Source organism: Dromiciops gliroides, chromosome 2 (genome assembly GCF_019393635.1).
Source record: "Dromiciops gliroides isolate mDroGli1 chromosome 2, mDroGli1.pri, whole genome shotgun sequence".
Lineage (NCBI taxonomy): Eukaryota > Metazoa > Chordata > Mammalia > Microbiotheria > Microbiotheriidae > Dromiciops > Dromiciops gliroides.
In genome coordinates, this window is record NC_057862.1 from 409038809 (window position 1) to 409060157 (window position 21349).

Sequence of the window (21349 nt, forward strand, 5' to 3'; positions counted from 1 at the left end):
CTTTAATACATTATGAAAATCTTTTCCTTGTGGTCAGGAGTTTTGAAAATGTAACATTTAAACAACCAGTTAGAAAAAACCTAAAAGTTCAACTTTTATGAGACATTCAAGAAATGTACATTTGCAAATAGTATCTGATATTATTTGGGGACTCTACTTTAGCCAATGATATATTTATTTTAAAATATCAACATAGTTAACTTTCCTTTAAATTTCAACAAATGTTTACTGGAAAGCATTCTGGACTTTCCAGAAACAAACTCTGGGCCTCAGTTCCTTTGTCAACAAAATAAGGAGTTTAGACAAAAATATCTCTATGGTCCTTTAAATCCTGGGGCAGAGGATAAAACATTGGCCCTGGATTTCTGGAGGACCTGAGTTCAAATCTTACCTCAGACACTTGACACTAGCTTTGTGACCCTGGGCAAGTCACTTAACCCTCATTGCCCCACAAAAATAAAAAATAAAATAAATTGATAAAACTAAAGCCTAAGAAATGTATACAAACTGGTACACTTCCTGGTTTTCCATGTAGTATTTGTATGGCTGTGGTGATTTGCCAATCACTTCCCTCAAGTCCCCTCTGTTAAAATGCAACCTAATGTACTATTACTTATTTTGACGTGGAATTTGAAATAATTTAATACAATTCAAATATTTATGCTATACTTCAGAAACCATCATTTGAGACAATTTGGTAGGAAAACACAGTTTGTTGTCTTTTTCTATAACACATTTAGGTTGTAAGATGGGAAGAGAGAAATGAGTTCTGCTGGTGTGAATTGCTGGTGAAATGAGTTCTGCTGGTGTGAATTTGTTTGTGTGTTTACCACTCATCGTCTTCCATTCCTTCTACAGAGTCATTATCAAATAAATAAAAATGTTTAGTTCTGAGAAAGATATTTTTATGAAACACAAGATTGCCTGAAAGTAATTTATTAAACACAAAAATTATTTTAATGAGTTTTGATTAATTTTTAACCAGTATACACTGGGTATAGAGTCCCATAATTAAACAAACTTCTGAGCAACTCCACAAAAGTCCTAAATATAATTGAAACTTAAAGAGAATATTTTAGAAAGTACTGATTCATTATTACTTTGTGTTTAACTCTTTCCCCTAGGTTTAGGGAATACAAATATGAAACCACCTTCATTTTCACAAAGTAAAAATTTTACAATAGTTCTGTATACTTCACACATGATTAATGATTTTGTCTTTGACACCAAGATATTGTTAACTCTGATTTTAAATTTATATTAATACCTAACATGATAATGATCATGGGTAAAAGAAAAGTTTATCATTCTCACACATTTTTTACATATCCACACAAACACAACACTTAATTATGGCCATAGGCTCAGGGAACTTAATATAATATCAAAGTTTCATTTTCATTAATTGTATACTCATGCGATATACAGAGTTTAATCTTCAAACTACACAGTTTCTGCCATTCAGTGAACATGACTTGTTATGAAGGGCTCAAGAATATTTTTGTTGGTTAAAAGCATTTAACTATAAAATTAACTAGGAGTTCCATGCAGTATTCCAAATAATTCATGTGGTGCTATGGTAAAGATCTCACCAGCAGTAAATGAACAGATACATAACTGTCTGGGGGTAAGCTTCAAAGCAAACATGTCTGTCCAAGCTAACGCTGAAAAATGGGATCTAGCTAAACAAAGTACCATCTACTCTCCTTGTTAGCTAACTATACAGGGGTCATCACTGCTTGGCTTGACTTCCCCTTCCAGCAACAGGTTCATTACGACTTTTGTCAAGTAACTGCATGTTCCTCTTTTTCCCAGTGGTGGAGTGTTGTAAAAGGAAGTCATATCATCCTGCAAAACAGCAAGCAGTTTGATCTTATAAAGGACTCATAGGATAAACATGAAAATTAACCTAGATAGGGGATGGGGGAGAAACACTATTTAAATGTCGCTCAGACATTGACTAGGCATTTAAAAACCAACTATGTACCAGGCACTGTGTTAAGTGCTGGGAATACAAAGAAAGGCAAAGTCAGTTCCTGCCCTCAGGATGCTTACAATGTGATGGAGGAGAAACAATATACAAATGTGTACAAACAAGCTACCAGCAGGATAAACAGAAAATAATCAACAGAAGAAAGGCATTAGGATTAAAAAGGATTGGGAAAGACTTCTTATAGAAGGTGGGGTTTTAGCTAGGACATAGAGGAAGCTAAGAGACAGAGATGCTAGCTATTACTGTTGTTATTGGTTTTTTTTTTTTTTCTCAAGTCCTTGGTCTTCTGATATTCCTGAGTGGTCTACAGGGCAAAAAATAAGTCACTCCATTTTCAGTGGTTTCCTGTTTACTGATCATTTGTGTTTCCTTATGTAGAATTTCTGCAGAAAAGTACAACGTATACTAAAGAGGGAGGCTCAAAGGGGTTATGTTATATAACAGCAGAAATTCTCATTTCCTACATTGTATAACCCAGAAATTTAACAGCCACCCCATATCTATAGCTCTTCTGCATAATAAATAATTGTAAGGGCTAAACAAAAAGGGGCTTTTTTTCCTTTTAGATGGCTTTTATCCAGAGCTTCACAGACTTGACTATTGCTTAAATATAAAGTGATGCTAATTCTTTATCTTTCTGGGAAAGGAAAACATGACTACATAGAAATTAAAGCCCATTTAAAAATGCATGCCACTGGCATTTCTGTGAGTGTTTCATGGATTCAATGTTTGTTCAGGAATCAAAAGTCTGAATGACATCATGCTCTCCACACATTTCTTTTACTCACCTGTTTTTCAGCTTCCTTTAGTATGCTCTGGTCTTTCTGAAAATCATTAAATGCTTCTTTAACTAATTTGTCCAGATCCACTTTATCTTGAAATTCTAATTCAGGGTTTCTTTCCAGTACAATTGATACAACCATTAATAGCTAGAAAAGACAAAGGCAATGAGTCCGTTTTGTGCTACATGAAAATGACCTGCTCCAGATGCATTTTTGTGAGATTCAGAAATGGGCTATCTTATGAGACCGTCTGCAAAGTTCTAAAGGGCCACCTGGGAAATTTTTCTAACCCTGCATTCAGATCATTAAGTTCCTTCAATTTGAAGGAATTTTTAATTTTCTCAAACCAACATGAAAACAACTTCCCTTTATCCTGAAGAAAGTGCACTAAACTCTAAGGCCTGGAGACTGGCAATCTGCACACAGCGTCAGAACCCTTGGCAGGCTTTTAGGGGCATCTTGTGACTGGGAAAAGGTGACAAATTAAATAGGTTCCAGTGCCTTTTGACATGGAGAATTGGATTCAATTCGACAACTGCTTATTGGGTACAACAAATAATATGTTCAAGGCACAAGGGAACAGTTAAACAAGGTTGAGTGGAGGAAGCCTGCTTCATTAAAGGGGAATTTGGTTCAGAGCAAAGCCATATTAGGCCAATTTTGTTCATTTTGTGGATATAGATGTGGGAGAAGGAAGTCATGTTTGGCTACAAATAGGGGGCTCGGGGCCTTAATGTCCTTACTATAATTAATGTAATTCTGTGGGAAATCATTCCCTTCCCCCTTCCATGAAGTTTTCTGCATAGTAAGATTAAAGGTACCTGTACTGGTATCCTACACCTAAATGGGCTTATCTAGGACCACCATGTGGTATAAATGGAAAGACCCTTAGTTGAACGTTTTTATCTTATTGTTTAGAATATATTTGTTTACATTGGTACTATCTGGTTTAAGCTACAAACTATCAGAGGGAAGGAATTCTTTCTGTGCTGTGGCTGTTGTTATAATTGAGTCACACAGTGCAACTGTGGAATCAGATCTAGGCTTCAGAATTCCTAATTGAAATTCATCTGGCATCCTTTTTCTGAAATATACTAGCTGTGTCACCATAGGAAAGTCACTCAATCTCTCAGTACTCACTAAGATGCTAAGATGCAGACAAGTTGCGATCTGTGTTGATGGAATAAGTTTCCACCCCGGGGGTTCCTGGCACTGATAAAAATAAGCATGAACAAAAAACAAACAAAACAAAAACAAGACCCAGTAAAGATATAAAAAACAGAGTCCTATAACAATAGCATGAGAAGTGCTAGATCAGTAATATAAAAGGATTCTTAGCTATCCTAGAGAAAAAAGGATCAATGAAGGGATAGGATGGGATGATGCTCATGGAACAATAGGACAGGGGAGCTGCTCAATTCTTACTTTGTTTTCTCTGTGAAAGAAAATGATTTTCACACTAAAAAGGATAAAATAAAAATGGTGAATAGGGATTTGAAACCCAAGGCAAATAGTGCAATAATAGTGAGCACCTAACTCTTCTCTTGTTGAGTTCAAGTCACTGGGCCACATAAACTATATTCTTGGGTACCAAAGAACTGGCAGATGGGAATAGAGTCACTCAGTGATCTTTGAAAGACCATGAAAAAATGAGAGAGGTGCTACAGGACTTGAAAAGGACAAATGTTTAGATGTTTAAAATAGAGAAAAAAGCACAGTATGCAAATGGATTACATTACAGGCCAATGAGCTCAGCTTTGATTCCTGGCAAAATTCTAGAGTATATTATTAAAGGGAGGGTTATTTAACAACAAGAAAAAGAAGAGGGAATCACCAAAAGCTTAGTGAAGCTTCATTAAAGACATGTCATGCCAGCCTAAGTTCATTTCTTTAGTTTCCAAAGTAAGACTGGTAAATTGAGAGAATGCTATAGATATAGTTAACCTAAAACTTAACAAATTCTTTTTAGTGTGAAAATTATTTCCCTTCATAGAAAACAAAATAAGAATTGATCAATTCTCGTGTTCTGTTGTCCATGAGCACCATCCGGTCCTTTCCCTTCATTGATCTTTTCTCCAGGAGCTAAGAATTCCTTTGTGTTGCTCAAGTGCTTCTTGTGGTATTGTTATAGGACCATGACATGCCTTTGATTCTATTTTGTGATATCTTAATGACTATTTTGTCCAGACTGTGATTTTTATCAGTGCAAGGACCCCCCCCTCCCCCCCCCAGTATGGAAGCTTATTTAATCAATACAGATCGCAACTTGTCTAAAACTTAGCAGTCTGAAATTTACAAAGTCTCTCATGCTATTCTTATGGACAAGATGGAAAGATGTGAGCTTGATGCTAGTACAGTTAAGAGGATTTGGAATTATTTGAATGAAAAGAACCAGAGTCAATTATTAATAGTCCAATTTCACATTTGAGGTAGTGCTCATTTGGGAGTGCTTCACTCTTGTGCAGTGCCCCCAGTGATCTGTGATTTGCCTTGAAATAATTACAGTTTAAGCAAACACTTGAACAAAGGTATGGATGCCATGTTTATCAGACTTGTATATCACAGAGTTAGGGAGGTGTAGGTAATGTGTTGGACAATAGTCAAAATCCAAAAATCAAAAATCAACTTGACATTTTGTGTGTATATGTATATGTATGTATAAAAATATGACATACATAAAAATATCAACTTGACATATATATGGGGAGACATAGCTCAGTAGCTGTTAATCTATTTTTTAAAAGTCTGGAGGTTGGGGGTGGCTAGGCGGCGCAGTGGATAAAGCACCGGCCCTGGATTCAGGAGTACCTGAGTTCAAATCCAGCCTGAGACACTTGACACTTACTAGCTGTGTGACCCTGGGCAAGTCACTTAACCCTCATTGCCCCCCCCACCCCCCCACCCCCACACAAAAAAAAGTCTGGAGGTTTTGGTGAAGTTCTACTTAAATTTGTGTTAACCATGTGACATAGCAGTTAAAAATGTTAATGTGGTCTTGGGTTGTATTAAAAGAGCCACAGTATCTATACATCTAGAGTATAATGTTTGGTTCTTAGCATTCTATGAATAACACTGATTGATAAACCAGATGGCAACCAGGATGGTAAATAGATATGAGCTCATGACACTGGTCAAAGGATTAGTTGAAAGAAATGGGAATGTTGTCTGGAAAAGACTTAGTAGGGACAAGATAGGTGTCTTTAAATATTTAAAAGGCTATGTCATGGAAGATGGATTTGATTTATTTTGCTTCTCCCCAGAAGGCAAAAATAAGAATACTGAAAGCTGCAAAGAATCAATTTTAGGTTTGTAAGGGAAAACTTCCTAGTAATTAGAGCTACCAAGAAGCAGAATGGACTATTGTTGGAGGTGAAGGTTTCTTCTTGTTGTGGGCCTTCAAGCAAAAGTTGGATGACCATTTATTGAAAATGGGGCACTAGGGATTCCTACTTAGGTATGGGTTGGGCCAGATGGTTTCTGAGGTCCTTTCCAACTGAGATTCTTTCATTTGTGCTGATTGTTATGGTAGTTAACCTGCAGGAGAAGCAGTAGGAGCTAGGGATGGGGAAAAATGATTGGTGGAATGAGGGCCCAAGGAATTCTACACTTTTAGGCTCTTACTTTAATATAAGGTGCATATCTTTAGAACTGCCTGCCTCATTAGTGCTGATGAAAAAGTGTTCTTGGAGCTGAGACATAAATGAGAACTACTGGACATAAGCAGATCAGGGGAGTGGGAAAAGGGAAGAAGGACAATTCTCACTCAGAAGTTGATGGAAATTCCAACCACTGAATATTGGTGAAGATTGCTGGAGGATACCCGCTTACAGGAAGAGAGAAAAATCTGTTCTCCAAAGTTTGGACTGGGTACATGGAGGAATATCTCATGGTATGCCAATGGTATTACAATGAAAATAAGCAAAAATGTTGAGGTACCCTCAACATAGTCAACAAAAAGTTTCTGTATTGAGCATCCCTGGGTATGGCCCTTGGTGTAGAAGTATTGAGAGTTGATGGTATGGAAAAAGATTATGCACTTTTAATTCCTTGGAGGGTTTCCCCAGTTTCTGACTATGAAGGGAAGGTGAAGCTATGACCCAAATGAAACAACATGGCAGAGTAGGGAGAAACCCTTCCCACCCCACCCCCACACACATTGGATTTTGAGTTAAAATACCAGGATCTGAATCCTGGTTTTGCCATTTATTGCTTGTGTAATAACTGCTACTACACAGTTGTGGTAGAGGCAAGTAGCTTCCCTGCTCTGTAAGAAAAAGAGTGAATTAGACTAGACAGCCCTTCCAGCTATAAAATTCTAGGATCCCCCCAAACTCTAGTGAATAAGGGAGAAGGCTAGTGTTACATGAGACAAGGCACATTGAGCATTGACATGTTCACTGCAAACTCAGCAGCATATGTGTTCTGACACTGGGGTTGGGGGGAGATAGTGCCTTCCCTAAAAGTGAGGTAAAATGAGGCCAACATTTCTGTTATTTAACTAATTCCCCAGTCTTGGTTGTATTGCATAGAAGGGGCATATTATGTTTTAAAAGGTATCACATGTATCCATATTTATATACATACAGTCCTTAAAAATAGTTATTCCTGTCATATTTATGATAAACTTTCATTCACTCCTTCAAATATTTATTACAAACCTATAAAGTACAAGGAACCAAGCTAAGCATTCCTCCTGGGCTTGCCATTGATCTGTATGTTACTGAGAAGACAGGTATATGTGACCAAAAAGCCTTTCCTCCCTGGAGAAGCTTGATTTAATGTTATTTTACTTATTCTTTGCACCTTTGACACAATTGACACAATCAAATTCATGAAAAGTTTCAAAACAATTTTCCATTTGCATTCATCATTTTCTTCTCCAAAAGTAAAAATCTCTCTGTCAATTTTTTTTGTCAGACTCCCATACTGGGTTGTTGTTGGTTTGGGTTTTTTTTTATTTGTTTGTCTTTTAGTGAGATCAGAAAACTCTTCATTCAAAACACTGGATTTGTCAGCACAAACCTCTACAATGATTTGTCTGTATTCAGGCTGGTCAATATTTCCCAACATGTCTTCAACAAGGAGGGAGAAATTCATTTCATACATGGTCATATCTGACAGGGTTGGTTGCTGAAAAGAGAATAAAAATTAAAATTCCCTATCTATTGTTTTCTTGTGGTTTTCAGCTAATCAGTATTTTTTCTTTCCATGAAAATCTAGAGTATATTTTTGCTATTAAACAAAATAGAGCTGTTTTTTATGACCATTAAATTCTGAAAACAACTTGCTAAATATCATAAGTTAAAATTCCTGGGGATGGTTCCCAAGGTGCATCCCAATTCTGGCATTCATTCTGTGTTTGAGAGAGAATTACTATTTTATTAATGCCTTGGTAGAAAGGGTAATATTAGAAAGCTGCTTCCACACACAAAAAGAAGCCCTGAAAATTAAGACAACTAATCAGGCATTTATTGGTTTTCAGAATTAACAGAAGAGGTTTCTCTTGCTTCTCAACTTCTACTTGTAAATTTCCCATTGAATTTGCATCATTCTAGGGGTTGATCATTTCTACATGGACTGCATCAAAAATGTATCACAAACAAGCAGAAATAGGTTTATTTTCAGAAATAGTGAATAAGTACAAAGAAACAAAATGAAAAGAAATCTTTCTGTACTAGGTCTGGTGGATCTGAGAAGGTAAGAAAAGACCAAGGTACAGTCTCTTCCTCTGCTCCTTACATCAAACCAAATGAATATGGAAAACACAAGACAAATTTAACCTGCTAGAGGCTGAGCTTCCTTTGAAGACACCTAGGCATAAAGAAGATGGATATGCCATATCTGCTACTGGAGATGACAAGATATATTTATTTATTCTCATTTCCTCTGATTACTTACAGCCAACTTACTGATAAGCCCAGTGAAGTTTGCATATATTTTCTACACAAATTGGGACCCAGTTAAAAGATCCCCTTCAAATTAAGTTGTCAGCAGGGCGGTTTTGCTCAATATTACTGCCTTTGTTCTAGATTCCTGATAAGATAATAGAAATTTAAGATTATGATAACCAATAGGATTCCTGGTAACAACTGCTAGAGGTGCATGGATATTTTTTTAAGAGCTTTTCTTTGCCCCACCTCCATTTCCTTGAAAGAAAAAAAAATGCTTTCTTATGAAGTGGGTTTTTCAAAGTCAATCTGTGAGACTGCAGAAATTGGAGTCAGCAAAGAAATAGCAGTCTTCTGTTAACAGAAAGGACACTACTTGACCCAGGAACAGGCTGAGGACAATTGCCTCATTTACTATAAAGTTTAAGTAGTATTCTGGATGGAGCTGAGGAAGTGGGGAGGCAGGTCCACCACCAGTTTCTATTGAACACATGCATCTTCATACATGCATACAGGGGGGCGGCTAGGTGGCGCAGTGGATAAAGCACCGGCCCTGGATTCAGGAGTACCTGAGTTCAAATCCAACCTCAGACACTTGACACTTACCAGCTGTGTGACCCTGGGCAAGTCACTTAACCCCCAATGCCCCGCAAAAAAACAAAAAAAAAAACATACATGCATACAGACTGGGGGAAGGAAATAGGTTCCCATGCATAGAGAACTATGCTCTCTACTCAAATGTAACAAAGGACTGGAAATATTACTAAGAGCAACCAAATAAATAATATTGTGCTGAATGCATTAATATTCATAAGCCTGCTTTTTTGGCACAAAAGAATCACAAATAAATACAACCTTTGACTCAATAATTCCAGTGTTCAGACTACACCCTAAATTGTCATTACAAAGAAAAAAGGATTCTATTCAAAGATAAAATTAGCAGTATTATTCGTAATGGCAAATAACTGTAAGCAACCTAAATGTCCAACAGTTGGCACATGAAAAAAATGGATTTTTCACTATAATTCCATTAAAAAATGGAATGCTAGAGTGCCATTAAAATGCTAAAAATGAGAAATATTTTTAAAATTTGGAATTATTTGTGAAAAAACATGTCAAATAAAGAGAAATCCTAAGAACAGTATACACACTATGACAACATGAAAGAAAAAATGTATGCACAAATACAGAGAAAAATGAACATGGGAGCAGGAAGGGTTATAAGAAGTAACTAAGCTATCAAGTACAGACTGTGCATAAAAATTCATTTTGGAGCATAAAAAGTTGTAAATGTGTATCTCTGGTTTTGTTGATTGAAGGTACTCTATCGTAACTTCCTTTTAAAATAAAAAAATGAAACAATCTATTGTAGCCTGGCTAACACAGAAGAAAAAACCATATATTGCTTTACATTTGGAGATTCAGCAAAATAAGTTTTGTTGCAATTTCCCTCATCTCAATATAGTATTCTATTTCTCTAATATATCATTATTCAACTGTGTATATAACAGCATCACTGTCATCGTCATTGTCATCATCATCTTATTATTATTATCAACTATGGGCTCGGAATTTATACCTAAGTTTTTAGCTCCACAGTCACTTCTTCGGTATACTGAAAAGGGATCCTAAGAGCTTGAAATAGTTAACATTGCCCCCAGAGTACAAAGTGATAACTAGAGAATAGTAGTTCCTCATTCACAGTGTCTGCCAAATGCGCCTACTTTACCAGAATATGTGAGTAGATGAAACCTTTCATTAAGAGAGAAAGCTTAAAAGAGAGAGAGAGAGAGAGAGAGAGAGAGAGAGAGAGAGAGAGAGAGAGAGAGAGAGAGAGAGAGAGAGAGAGAGAAAGCTTATGAGAGTTTAGCTATGGGCATGTAAGCTTTCCTTGCTTTAATCAAATACTACGTTATAAATTCCAGAGATACAAAAAAATAAACTAAGCAGTCACTGGTTGTTTTGTAAAAAGTTACCAAAAGATTCCTTTAAACAGAAATATAATGTATATGAAATGCAATTTTATTTGGAAAAATGGGATATACATAGAAAATTTCAAATCTGTTTTGTAAAGCAAAAGTTCACTTTCCAATTGAAAAAGGAAAAAACAACAACAAGTAATTCAGATCAGGGGGAAAAGCTCAAAAATATGCTAGATTTCTTATTTTCCAACATTTCCTCTTTTCTGCACTCCTGGAAAAAACTTTCCTTTCAAGTCAGTTAAAATTCTAGGAGTAGAAAAGTTATTTGTGCTGCAGATGGGAAAAATAATGCCACCATTTATTTAAGGCTCACGTCTTTATTGTCTTGCCTCACTGGAGAGAAATCTCATACATAAATAGATCAGGACTTTACCTGGGGCAAATGCTTTCCAGCTACGATGATACCATTGGGTGTTCTCTCCAGGATCTGCCACACCCTGTCATAGAAGCCCATGGGTGTTCTATTTAGGGATCCATCGATTTGACGCCTGTTCAGCCAACATCTGCAGAACAAAGAAAAATGCTCAGGATTCAAAAACAAACTTGTTCTTCTTCAATACCAGCCTTGCTGTATGGATTAATTGTGCCAGTAGGGTGAGCAATAAAAGACAAAATCCATCAATGATGCATATCTACTATGTCTTCCTAGGAACAATAAATATTTTATAGTAAAAACAGAGCTTGTGGGAGACAAAAAAAAATCCTCAAGACCTTAAAAAATTTAGTAGGTGAAGTGTTATATTCTTTAGTAAGGTACTAGGTCTCTCACTAAATGGTCTAAAGATTGTAACATTTATACTAGTGGTGTTGTTTGTTTTAATAAAGGGAAGTAATATCAACATAAATAAATGTTATTAATACCATACCCATGGATACAGAATTACAAAAAGATAACAGCACAAGTATACTTTCCATTTAAACCTTAGCATAGTTTTGTTCTGCCTAAATGTAGCAATGCTCCTAATTCTAGAAAATCAAAATTGTGGTGTAATAAAAAGTGCATTTCATCTGGAGTCCAGATGAACTGGTCCAGGAGAACTGGATTCAAGTTCTGGATCTAATATTGACTAGTTGTGTTCACTGTGGGAAAATTATTTTACTTTTCTGAACCTCAATTTCCCCATTTACAAAATGGGTATACCAATGCTTGCCCTATTTATGACAGTTTTATTGTGAGGAGAGCCCTTTATAAATGTTCACATAGATACTGTGTGCATTATTATCCCTTTGTATTATAATTAGCAGACAGTCAGTTATACCTGTAGGTCTCCTGCTTTAGTTGAACAAGTACTTATTTTCAATAATACACTTTAATACTTTGAAAGATCTACAACTTCATTTGTGTAAGTGTCTCTCCCACAACCTCTTCCCGGGTAGTCTAAGTTGCTCTGTACAAAATTATTTACAATTCAGTGACTTATCCTCTGGCAAAACATCTCTCTACACCTGGGTTGGTCCTCAAATGAAAGGCACAAAGCCTTTGTACCAAGATGCTTAATGAAAACTTTATTGATGACTAGAGGCTGCTGGAGCTCTAACTTGGAAGGCGATCTGCAAGAACTCAAGGTTACCCCAAGCTATAAGGAGGCACTGAAGGAGGACTTTGGGGTTAGGCTAAATGTTAAAGTATTGATGATAATAATAATCATAACAATAAGCTAGCATTTATATGGTGCTTTAAGGTTTACAAAGTTCTAAACCATTTCTCTTTTGATCCTCACAAAAGCCCTAGGAAGTAGGTGCCATTATTATTCCCATTTCACAGTTAAGGAAACTGAGGCAGACAGAGGTCATGCATGATTTACTCAGGATAACACAGCCAGTGAGTGTCTAAAGCTGGATTTGAATTTAAGTCATCCTGTCTCCAGGACCAGTGCTCTACCCAGTGTGTCAACATAAACTGTTCAAGATCTAACTACAAGTATACTATCGCCTATGTTATCAGAACAGTATAAATTCTACAGCAGAATATTCTATTCACAATTGTGCTACAGTAGCCAAGACTCATTCCCCGCCACCCCACCACAATTATCTGTGTATGTTGTGGGGCAGGCAGATGGTAGTAGTGCATGCCCTTTTTGAAGGCTACATCAGGGAAACATAAGGACAGGAAGCAGGTTCTACAAATTTGGAAGGCTTTGACTATGGGTCTGGTGAGGACTTGGGTGTCTATCCTTTGAGGATCATTAATCTTGTGGAGTTTGGAAAGGTGGATCCCTTTCGAGAGACATATGTATCAGCCTCACCCCAAGGAAGTTTGTCTTGACATTCAAAGTTTCCAAATGCAAAAACCACCCCTACTGGATGTTATAAACTGGACAATGGTAACAAGACCATTTTTGTTCACATAGCAACTAAATGAGAAGCACATCATAATACAATTCATTATAGAATAAGAACTGAGAGGAGGGGTTATTCTTTTATTATATCCAAGGGAATTTAGTTAATTAAATATTTTTTAAAACTTTCATTATGAGGTAGTGTCGTCTGTAAGATGACTCTATCACATGGATCTAATCCTGTATTGTGTTAGGAGCCTGATAAATTGCTGTGTAGTACAGTTGAGTAAAAATTATGGCATTAAGATAATATCTGTTATTATGTTAAAAGCAATGGTGAATGACATGCTTAAATTAGCATATGTTTTCTAAGAAGCCATTCATATTGACCTGATCACTCTTATGCTTTTTTGGGTATGTTTCATGGAGATTGTATCATTTGTCATAATACTAGTTGCAACTTTTTTTGGATGGGAGGGGGAAACTGATGGAATACTAATTAAAAAATAGCAATTTGGAGGTCTCTTGTGAGGTGTGTCTCTAGTACTATGCCAAACACATTGCTCATTAATGATGTGAATGAAGGTATGAATGAGGTCTCCAGTGAAGTACCTCAGGAATCTCTGCTTGGCCTTGTGGTGTAAACACATTTTGTTCTGCCATGGTGGATCTATCACAATCATATTTTTTCCCATAATTCAGAAGTGGCTGCATACAAGAAAGATCAGACAAGAGGAAGCTGCTTTTTGGTGGCAACAGGTATTGTAAAGTCTGAGCTGTTTTGGGTAATTTGTGAAAATACATCCTGTTCTGGAACAGATACATCTGCATCTATTGACTGTACTGTATCAAGTTCATTTTCATTCACTAAAGGCAACTGTTTAGCCATGTCACATAGTTCAGCCAAAACACAGCTATCAAGTCCCACAGTAGTGGTCTTGTTGGTTTTTCTGAAAATGAGTAAAGAAAACCACTTTTCAGGCCTTCTTGAATTAATCGTGTGGTGCCATCCAAAATGACCAACTGCAATTCCAAATGACTATGCTATTCACCTCCAGACAGAAAGTCGATGGACTCAGAATATAGATTGAAACTTTTTTTTTTTTTGATTCATTCCTTTTTTTTTTCTTTTTTTGGACATGACTAATGCAGGATACACACATTCATAATAGATATTGTTTTTCTTGCTTTCCTCAATGTGTGGAGGGGAGGAGAGAGAATTCAGATAATGGAGCTGGATTAAAAATCGAACACCCCATTCACAGCAAAGACAACAGATTTCTTTCTCCTCTTTCAATCATGGGCGCAGCCATGTTTCTGTACGGATAGACAGGGCATTTTCGGGGCCTTCTCCGACTTTCTGTACACATCTCATAGATCCATGCCGCCATAGGCGTGGCAGAGGATGAAATCCTCTCGCAGTGCAGTGCAGCAGGTAGGTAAAGCACATTGTAAACACCACATTTCAAAGAATGACTTAGAAATAGACATAGATGGCTTATTCATTAAATTTTCAGGTGTAGGGGCAGCTAGGTGGCACAGTGGATAAAGCACTGGCCCTGGATTCAGGAGTTCCTGAGTTCAAATCCGGCCTCAGACACTTGACACTTACTAGCTGTGTGACCCTGGGCAAGTCACTTAAGCCCCATTGCTCCGCAAAAAAAAAAAAAATTAAAAAAAAAATTTCAGGTGGAGTAGGACAGTCAACACATTGGATGAGAGAATCATGATCCAAAAAGATTTTTATAAACAAGAGCACTTGTCTAAGATTATTAAGATGAAATTTTAGCTAGGATTCTGTGTTTCTTTCAGAGATAGGAATCAGCTATCTTCTGTTATTTTCTGTTCTATTATGTGTTCTATTACAAAGTGGGCCAGGGAGATTACAGCAAGTGATCACCAGGATGATGCACTATGTATGACCAGTTGGGATTTATACCAGGAACGCAGGGCTGGTTCAACATTAGGAAAACTATTAACATAACCAACCACATCAATAAGAAAACTAACCAAAATCATATGATTATCTCAATAAATGCAGAGAAAGCTTTTGACAAAATATAGCACCCATTCCTAATAAAAACACTAGAGATCTTAGGAATAGGCGGAACCTTCCTTAAAATAATAAGTAGTATCTACCTAAAACTATCAGCAAGCATTATATGCCATGGAGATAAGTTAGAGGCCTTCCCAATAAGATCAGGGGTGAAAAAGGGATGTCCATTATCACCTCTATTATTTAATATTGTACCAGAAATGTTAGCTTTAGCAATCAGAGAAGAAAAAGGAATTAAAGGAATTACAATAGGCAAGGAGGAAACAAAACTATCACATTTCACAGATGATATGATGGTATACTTAAAGAATCCTAGAGAATCAACTTAAAAATTACTTGATACAATTAACAACTTAAGTAAAGTAGCAGGATATAAAATAAATCCACATAAATCATCTGCATGTCTATACATGACCAAAAAAGTCCAGCAGCAAGAGATAGAAAGAGAAATTCCATTTAAAGTAATGGTAGATAATATAAAATACTTGGGAGTCTACTTGCCAAGACAAACCCAGGAACTCTATGAACATAATTACAAAACACTTTTCACACAAATCAAATCAGATCTAAACAATTGGAAAAATGTAAATTGCTCATGGATAGGCTGAGTTAATATAAGAAAAATGACAATTCTACCTAAATTAATTTACCTATTCAGTGCCATACCAATAAGACTACCTAAAATATATTTTATAGAGCTAGAAAAAATAATAACAAAATTCATCTGGAAAAACAAAAGGTCAAGAATATCAAGGGAACTAATGAAAAAAAATATACAGGAAGGTGGGTTAGCGGTACCAAATCTGAAGCTCTACTATAAAGCAGCAGTCATCAAAACTATCTGGTACTGGCTAAGAAATAGAGTGGAGGACCAATGGAATAGGCTAGGCACAGGAGACACAGTAGTAAATGACATTAGTAATGTACTGTTCGATAAACCCAAAGACTCCAGCTTCTGGGATAGGAATTCAGTATTTGACAAAAACTGCAGGGAAAACTGGAAGATAGTATGGCAGAAATTTGGCATAGAACAACATCTTACACCTCACACAGTTAGTTAGTATCAAGTGTCTGAGGTCAGATTTATACTCAGGTCCTACTGAATCCAGGGCCGGTGCTTTATCCACTGTGCCACCTAGCTGCCCTGGTATATAGTTTGAAATTTAGAGTACTCTAAACCCTTAGGAGGGTCCTCTACCCTTATCTCAAACTCCATGTCCCAGAGACATCTTAAACTCAATATATCCCAAACTTAACTGATAATCTTTTCCCCAAATCTTTCTCTTCTTTCTCATTTCCACGTCACCCTCAAGGGCATGGCTACCCCCCTAGTCATCATGGCTCACAACCTTGGTGTCATCTTCAACTTCTCCCTCTTTTACCTCCCCACAACGCTCTCAATATCCAAATCTATTGCCAAGTTCTGTCATTTTTATTTTCCTAATATGTCTCACATATGTTCCCTTCTCTTTTCTGAAACTGCTATCACCCTGGTTCAGGTCCTTGTCACCTCACACCTAGGTGAATGTGGTAGCATTTTGGTTGGTTTCCCTGCCCCCAAGTTCTTCCTTACTCCAGTCCATGCTCATTCAACTATCAAATTGATCTTCCTGAAGCAGTTCTGACCAGACCACATAACAGCGCCCCCTCCCCCATTTCAATAAACTCTAGTAGTTCCCTATTAGCTCCAAGATCAAATATTTCATATATGTTATATTTCATACACACATACAAAAATCATATATTTATTTATATTGTATGTATGAGTTGAAAACTACAAAATTTACTGAGAACTGATTCCCTACCCAGGCAGGTGAATTGCCTGGGGCTAACCAATCTTTGTCAATTCCAGACTCTTGATGGACTTATGGACCTCCCCCACCTCCTCCCAATGGTTCCCCACCTTACTCCCTGGACTTTATGTTATTAAGTAAAAGGGTCCACCTACATTAAGTGGTTTCTATTTAGAGTTAAGTATCCTCTATAGTGTCTTTTGTCAAAGGTTTATTTACATTAAGTAGTTGAATGTGACTCTGGAGCAATCTTTTGGTTCCCTTTTGTTCTGTTACCCCATAAAAAAAACGGTCCTCCCATCTTTGGGTATTCCTAGCTTCTGGCTTTGGGATCCCAAGAGCTATAATTCCTTTGCCCTGATTAAAGACCTTATTTCTCCTATATTGATTGTTTCCTTAATTTACAGTTTAACAATGTGTATGTATGTATGTATGCATGTGTATGTATACGCATATTCTTAGTTTGGCTTTTAAAGCTCTTTGAAACATTCCTTGAATCATACTCTTATGCCTTACTCCCCTCCACATACTCTTAGATCTAGTAACATTAGCTTTTTTTGTTGTTGCTGTTTAGTTGTTTTCAGCTGTGTCCAAGTTTTCATGAGCCCTTTTGAGTTTTCTTAGCAAGTATAGTGGAGTGGTTTGCCGTTTCCTTCTCCAGCTCAGTTTACATAATGAGGAAACTGAGGCAAACAGGATTTAGTGACTTGCCCAGATTCACATGGCTAGTAAGTACCTGAAAGAAACACAGAACCCTAGCTAGCTAGCTGTGTGACCCTATAACTTCTCCTTCTACCAGTTTCCTCAACTACAAAATGGGGGTGGGAGGGGGTGGGGTTAATGTTACACTAACTTCATCACAACGTTGTTCCTGACTTCAGACCTGGAGCTCTATTCACGGTGACACCTTGCTGCCCAATATTAGTTTCTTTGCTATTCCTCAAACAAGATAGTTCCTAAATCCAGGCATTTTTACCAGCTGTCCCTCATGCCTGCAATTCTCTTTCTTCTCATCTCTACTTCTTCGCTTCCCTGGCTCCCTCCCAGTCCCAGATAAAACCTCACCTTTTACAAGAAGGCTTTTTTCTGGTCTCTTTTAATGCTAATGCCTTCCCTTTAGTGATTATTTCCAATGTATCTTTTATATTGTTTGTTTATATACAGCCCTTTGAATGTTGTCTCCCTGATTGTCCTGTGAGCTTCTTGAAAATGTGGATTGTTTTTTGCCCTTTTTTGTATCCCCAGTGTTTGGCACATAGTAGGAACTTAATAAATGTGTGTTGATGACTTTATTCTTTACCTTCCATTCTGCTGAGGCTGGAGAATATCTAAGAGAAGTTGTTTAACTTCACTAGGTGACAGTTGGTATAAGTCCAAAGCTGGCAGGCCCCCTCCACGAATCTGTAGTTCATACTTCATAGCATGGATAATCCACCTGAAACATAATAGATAACACATTTTTTTAAAAAATGGCTTAGATTTCAAAAATTGTCTCATATTGTTCTTTGAAATAACGTAAATAGCACTGTTCTATTAAAAGGAATATCAGGAAAATCATAAATTGACTTCTCAGAAGGTTAGCATAATTCTTTTCCTAATTTGATACTGCCAGATCTTTAGAAATGGGGTCTTCTCTAACTGATGCTGTTTCGGGTGCAAAGCAGTGGTAATGGGGCAAAGACTTGGAATTTTTTTTATTAAAGGAAATTATGCCAATTTTACATTATAGGAATAGTTGTCACACTATATTTTATACAGTGGGTAGGCACCAAAAATGAGCAGGGCATAAACAATTCATTTTGGAAATGGATCATGAGATGAAATTGATGTAAATGTTCCTTTCTCAGAGAGGGCACACATGCTTCACATATTTCATCTTCCATTACAGAAGTTGAAACGGAACAAAAATTGAAACAAAACAAAAACAAAAAAATCTTGTCTTTGCAATAAAGGGATGGAATCAGATATGTCTTAATTATTCTGATATATTAGAGAACACATTTTACCAGTAGGTTTCAGAAGAACAAAGCCATTTAATTATGTTATGTTTAAATGAGTTTATGGCTTAATGCTAGAAAGGCATGTGAAATGCATTCTTGGGGGGTTCATTTCATTTCTTCCATTTTACTGCATTTCAGTGAAAGAATTTGGATAAACCAGGTATATAAAGCAAAGAAAGCTCTGGGAGTCCCACAGTGCCTCAGGGAAGTCAAATTCTACAAACCATTAAGAATAAACTAGAGAATTTTTCTTTTATGCCACACACAGTTTTTTGGGTTTTTTTTGCCTAAATCCTTCACTATGTAATGAATCATAAACAGAAAGCAACACTAGGCCATCTAGAAATTAAGCCACTCTACTTAAGCCTGCTACTTTGTTCCCTCACAAAATGTAGGAACAATACCCAGCTAAGAAAATAAGAAATTAAACTCATAAAGCAATTCCTTAGATATGTCATTATATTTATCTTGATAAAATAAGTTGAAAGATGATAAATGGGAAAGGAAAGAAGTCTACTTAAGAAGAAAAAAAAGAAAGATTTCTAAAAAAGGATTATATCTTTTCCCTTGTCCTTCCAAGCTTTTAATACAATCACTGGCTTACATAAGGACTTTCCCTCAAAGCTATTTACTACTGGAAATGATACAAATCTAATGTGGTAGTGCAGTGGTAATAGCTAGAGTACAGATTAGAAGTGGGCATATAGGGACCAACACTGTAAGAAACACCTCTTTATTCCATACATTTACTAAGACTAAATATATAATCAATAGCTACTAAAAATGAAGACTGGTTCTAAAAACAATGAAGTATTTGTAAGGAAAAAGTGGAGGAATTAAATGAATATGTGTTTAAGAGAAGAAATATATTTAGAAAAGAATGAGCACATCCATAAGAAAGAGAAGGGGGGAGGGGAAGACACTAGTGATATAGAACACCCCAAACACTTCTTTATTAGGTTTAACATCTACCATTTTACCGATAATAACAAACATGTGGAATATATATTACTTTCTCAAAGAACTGAAGGGGAATGAAGGGATTAGATCCATACTACTTGTACAGATGAAGGACTTTTCCATTTGTTCATCTTTTTTTATTGCTTACCACATTTAACTGATGCACTGTACAAGTATATAAAGCTATAAAGAAATCATTGTTTTAAGTATCCTTATGCTAAAGTTGGTTATGAAATTAACTCTGATACTGTTTCCATAACTCTTCTGCACTTAAAATGAAATTGTCCACTCCACAGCTCTTATTTGTAAATTAAATCACCTGATCTTTTCTTTTAAGGCTAAACAGAAAGAGAAGTTTTCTGCTTATTCTTCAATTAATTGTTTGTTTGTTTTTTTGTGGGGCAATGGGGGTTAAATGACTTGCCCAGGGTCACACAGCTAGTCAAGTGTCTGAGGCCGGATTTGAACTCAGGTACTCCTGAATATTCTTCAATTAATTTTGAGTTAATTCACACTTGATCTTCCTCAGGTAACAGTTTGGAATAAGGCTTTACCAATACTTAATATGAATCTAATTATCAAATGCCACCACTGAAAGAGTTTAAAAAAATCACCATTTTTAAAAATAGGTCATTTGTTTAAATTTTACTCAGACCGCACTAATTACTGAATAATAAAACAAAAGGGTTCATCACATCTCTCTGACAATTCCTACTACTATGCATAAGTGGATGAAAGATATGAAATGAGACATTTCAATTCTCTTTTTTTTCAGTTTATAAAATTTCATCAGTTCAGGCTAAGATTGTTAAACATTTTTGTCTCTATATCCCCACTGCTTAGCACTGTGTCTTGTATATAATTTACACTTGAGAATGTCTTGTTGAATAATCTTGAGCAAATTCTCATCAATCCAATTACAACAAATGACCAATGTATGTTTTTGTATTATTTTTGTAAATGGTAATTTTCACCCACATGAACATAAATGGAGTTGACATTTGTCAGAATAATAAAATGTCCAATCTTCTAACAGAAAAGAATCTCCTTGGAAGATGTTGATCTAGTGGAAATACCTCTTAGGCACATTCTCACTGGGTTTCTCCATTTTGTTGCTTATGAAATGACTTGCATCTATATTTAGATCTGATCATTATTTAAATATTATTTTTTAAAAAGGATAGCTAAAGTGGCATTTTTAAACAGGACACAACTATAATCTGGCAATAAATTTTGAAGTAAAAGAAAAAGTGACACATGATACAATTCCAGTTGCTAAAGCAGGACTCAAAGACCTGAAGAAGGTGAATCACTAAGTAGAGATAAATGTGATATTTTAGGAGTTCCTGAAACTATTAATGAAGATAGGTAGCAACAGCTTTGCCTGACCACTTATACTCACTCCCACTGACAAGGTCACACCATCAGACTGGGCAGGCAATTCTAGTGGGAGAGCACTTAATGCAAAAGAAAGATTTTAAAAAGTAAAGGAGGAGGGCAGGAAGAATGAAAGTGATCTATGGGTCACTTTCAGCTAAATTCAGTCTGCCTAGAAAAGCAGATTTGCTTTACCTGCCAATAATCAAATGAAAAAGTGGCAGTCACATACTTGTGAC

The 21349-nt window shown here is 36.3% G+C and overlaps 1 protein-coding gene across 4 annotated transcripts in view; it reads right to left on the reverse strand.

Annotated features, from left to right (window-relative positions):
- Positions 1-931: 931 nt before the first annotated feature.
- PHKB (phosphorylase kinase regulatory subunit beta) overlaps positions 932-21349 on the reverse strand; it is a 250960-nt gene continuing 230542 nt past the window's right edge. For all 4 annotated transcript variants that reach the window (XM_043983714.1, XM_043983715.1, XM_043983712.1 and 1 more), the window contains 5 exons: positions 18074-18208; positions 11019-11148; positions 7798-7905; positions 2782-2922; positions 932-1848 (listed from right to left, as the gene is read on the reverse strand). In XM_043983714.1, the coding sequence (XP_043839649.1) occupies positions 1711-1848; positions 2782-2922; positions 7798-7905; positions 11019-11148; positions 18074-18208 (652 nt within the window). In that variant the 3' untranslated portion in view covers positions 932-1710. The remainder of the gene's footprint in view (positions 1849-2781; positions 2923-7797; positions 7906-11018; positions 11149-18073; positions 18209-21349) is intronic.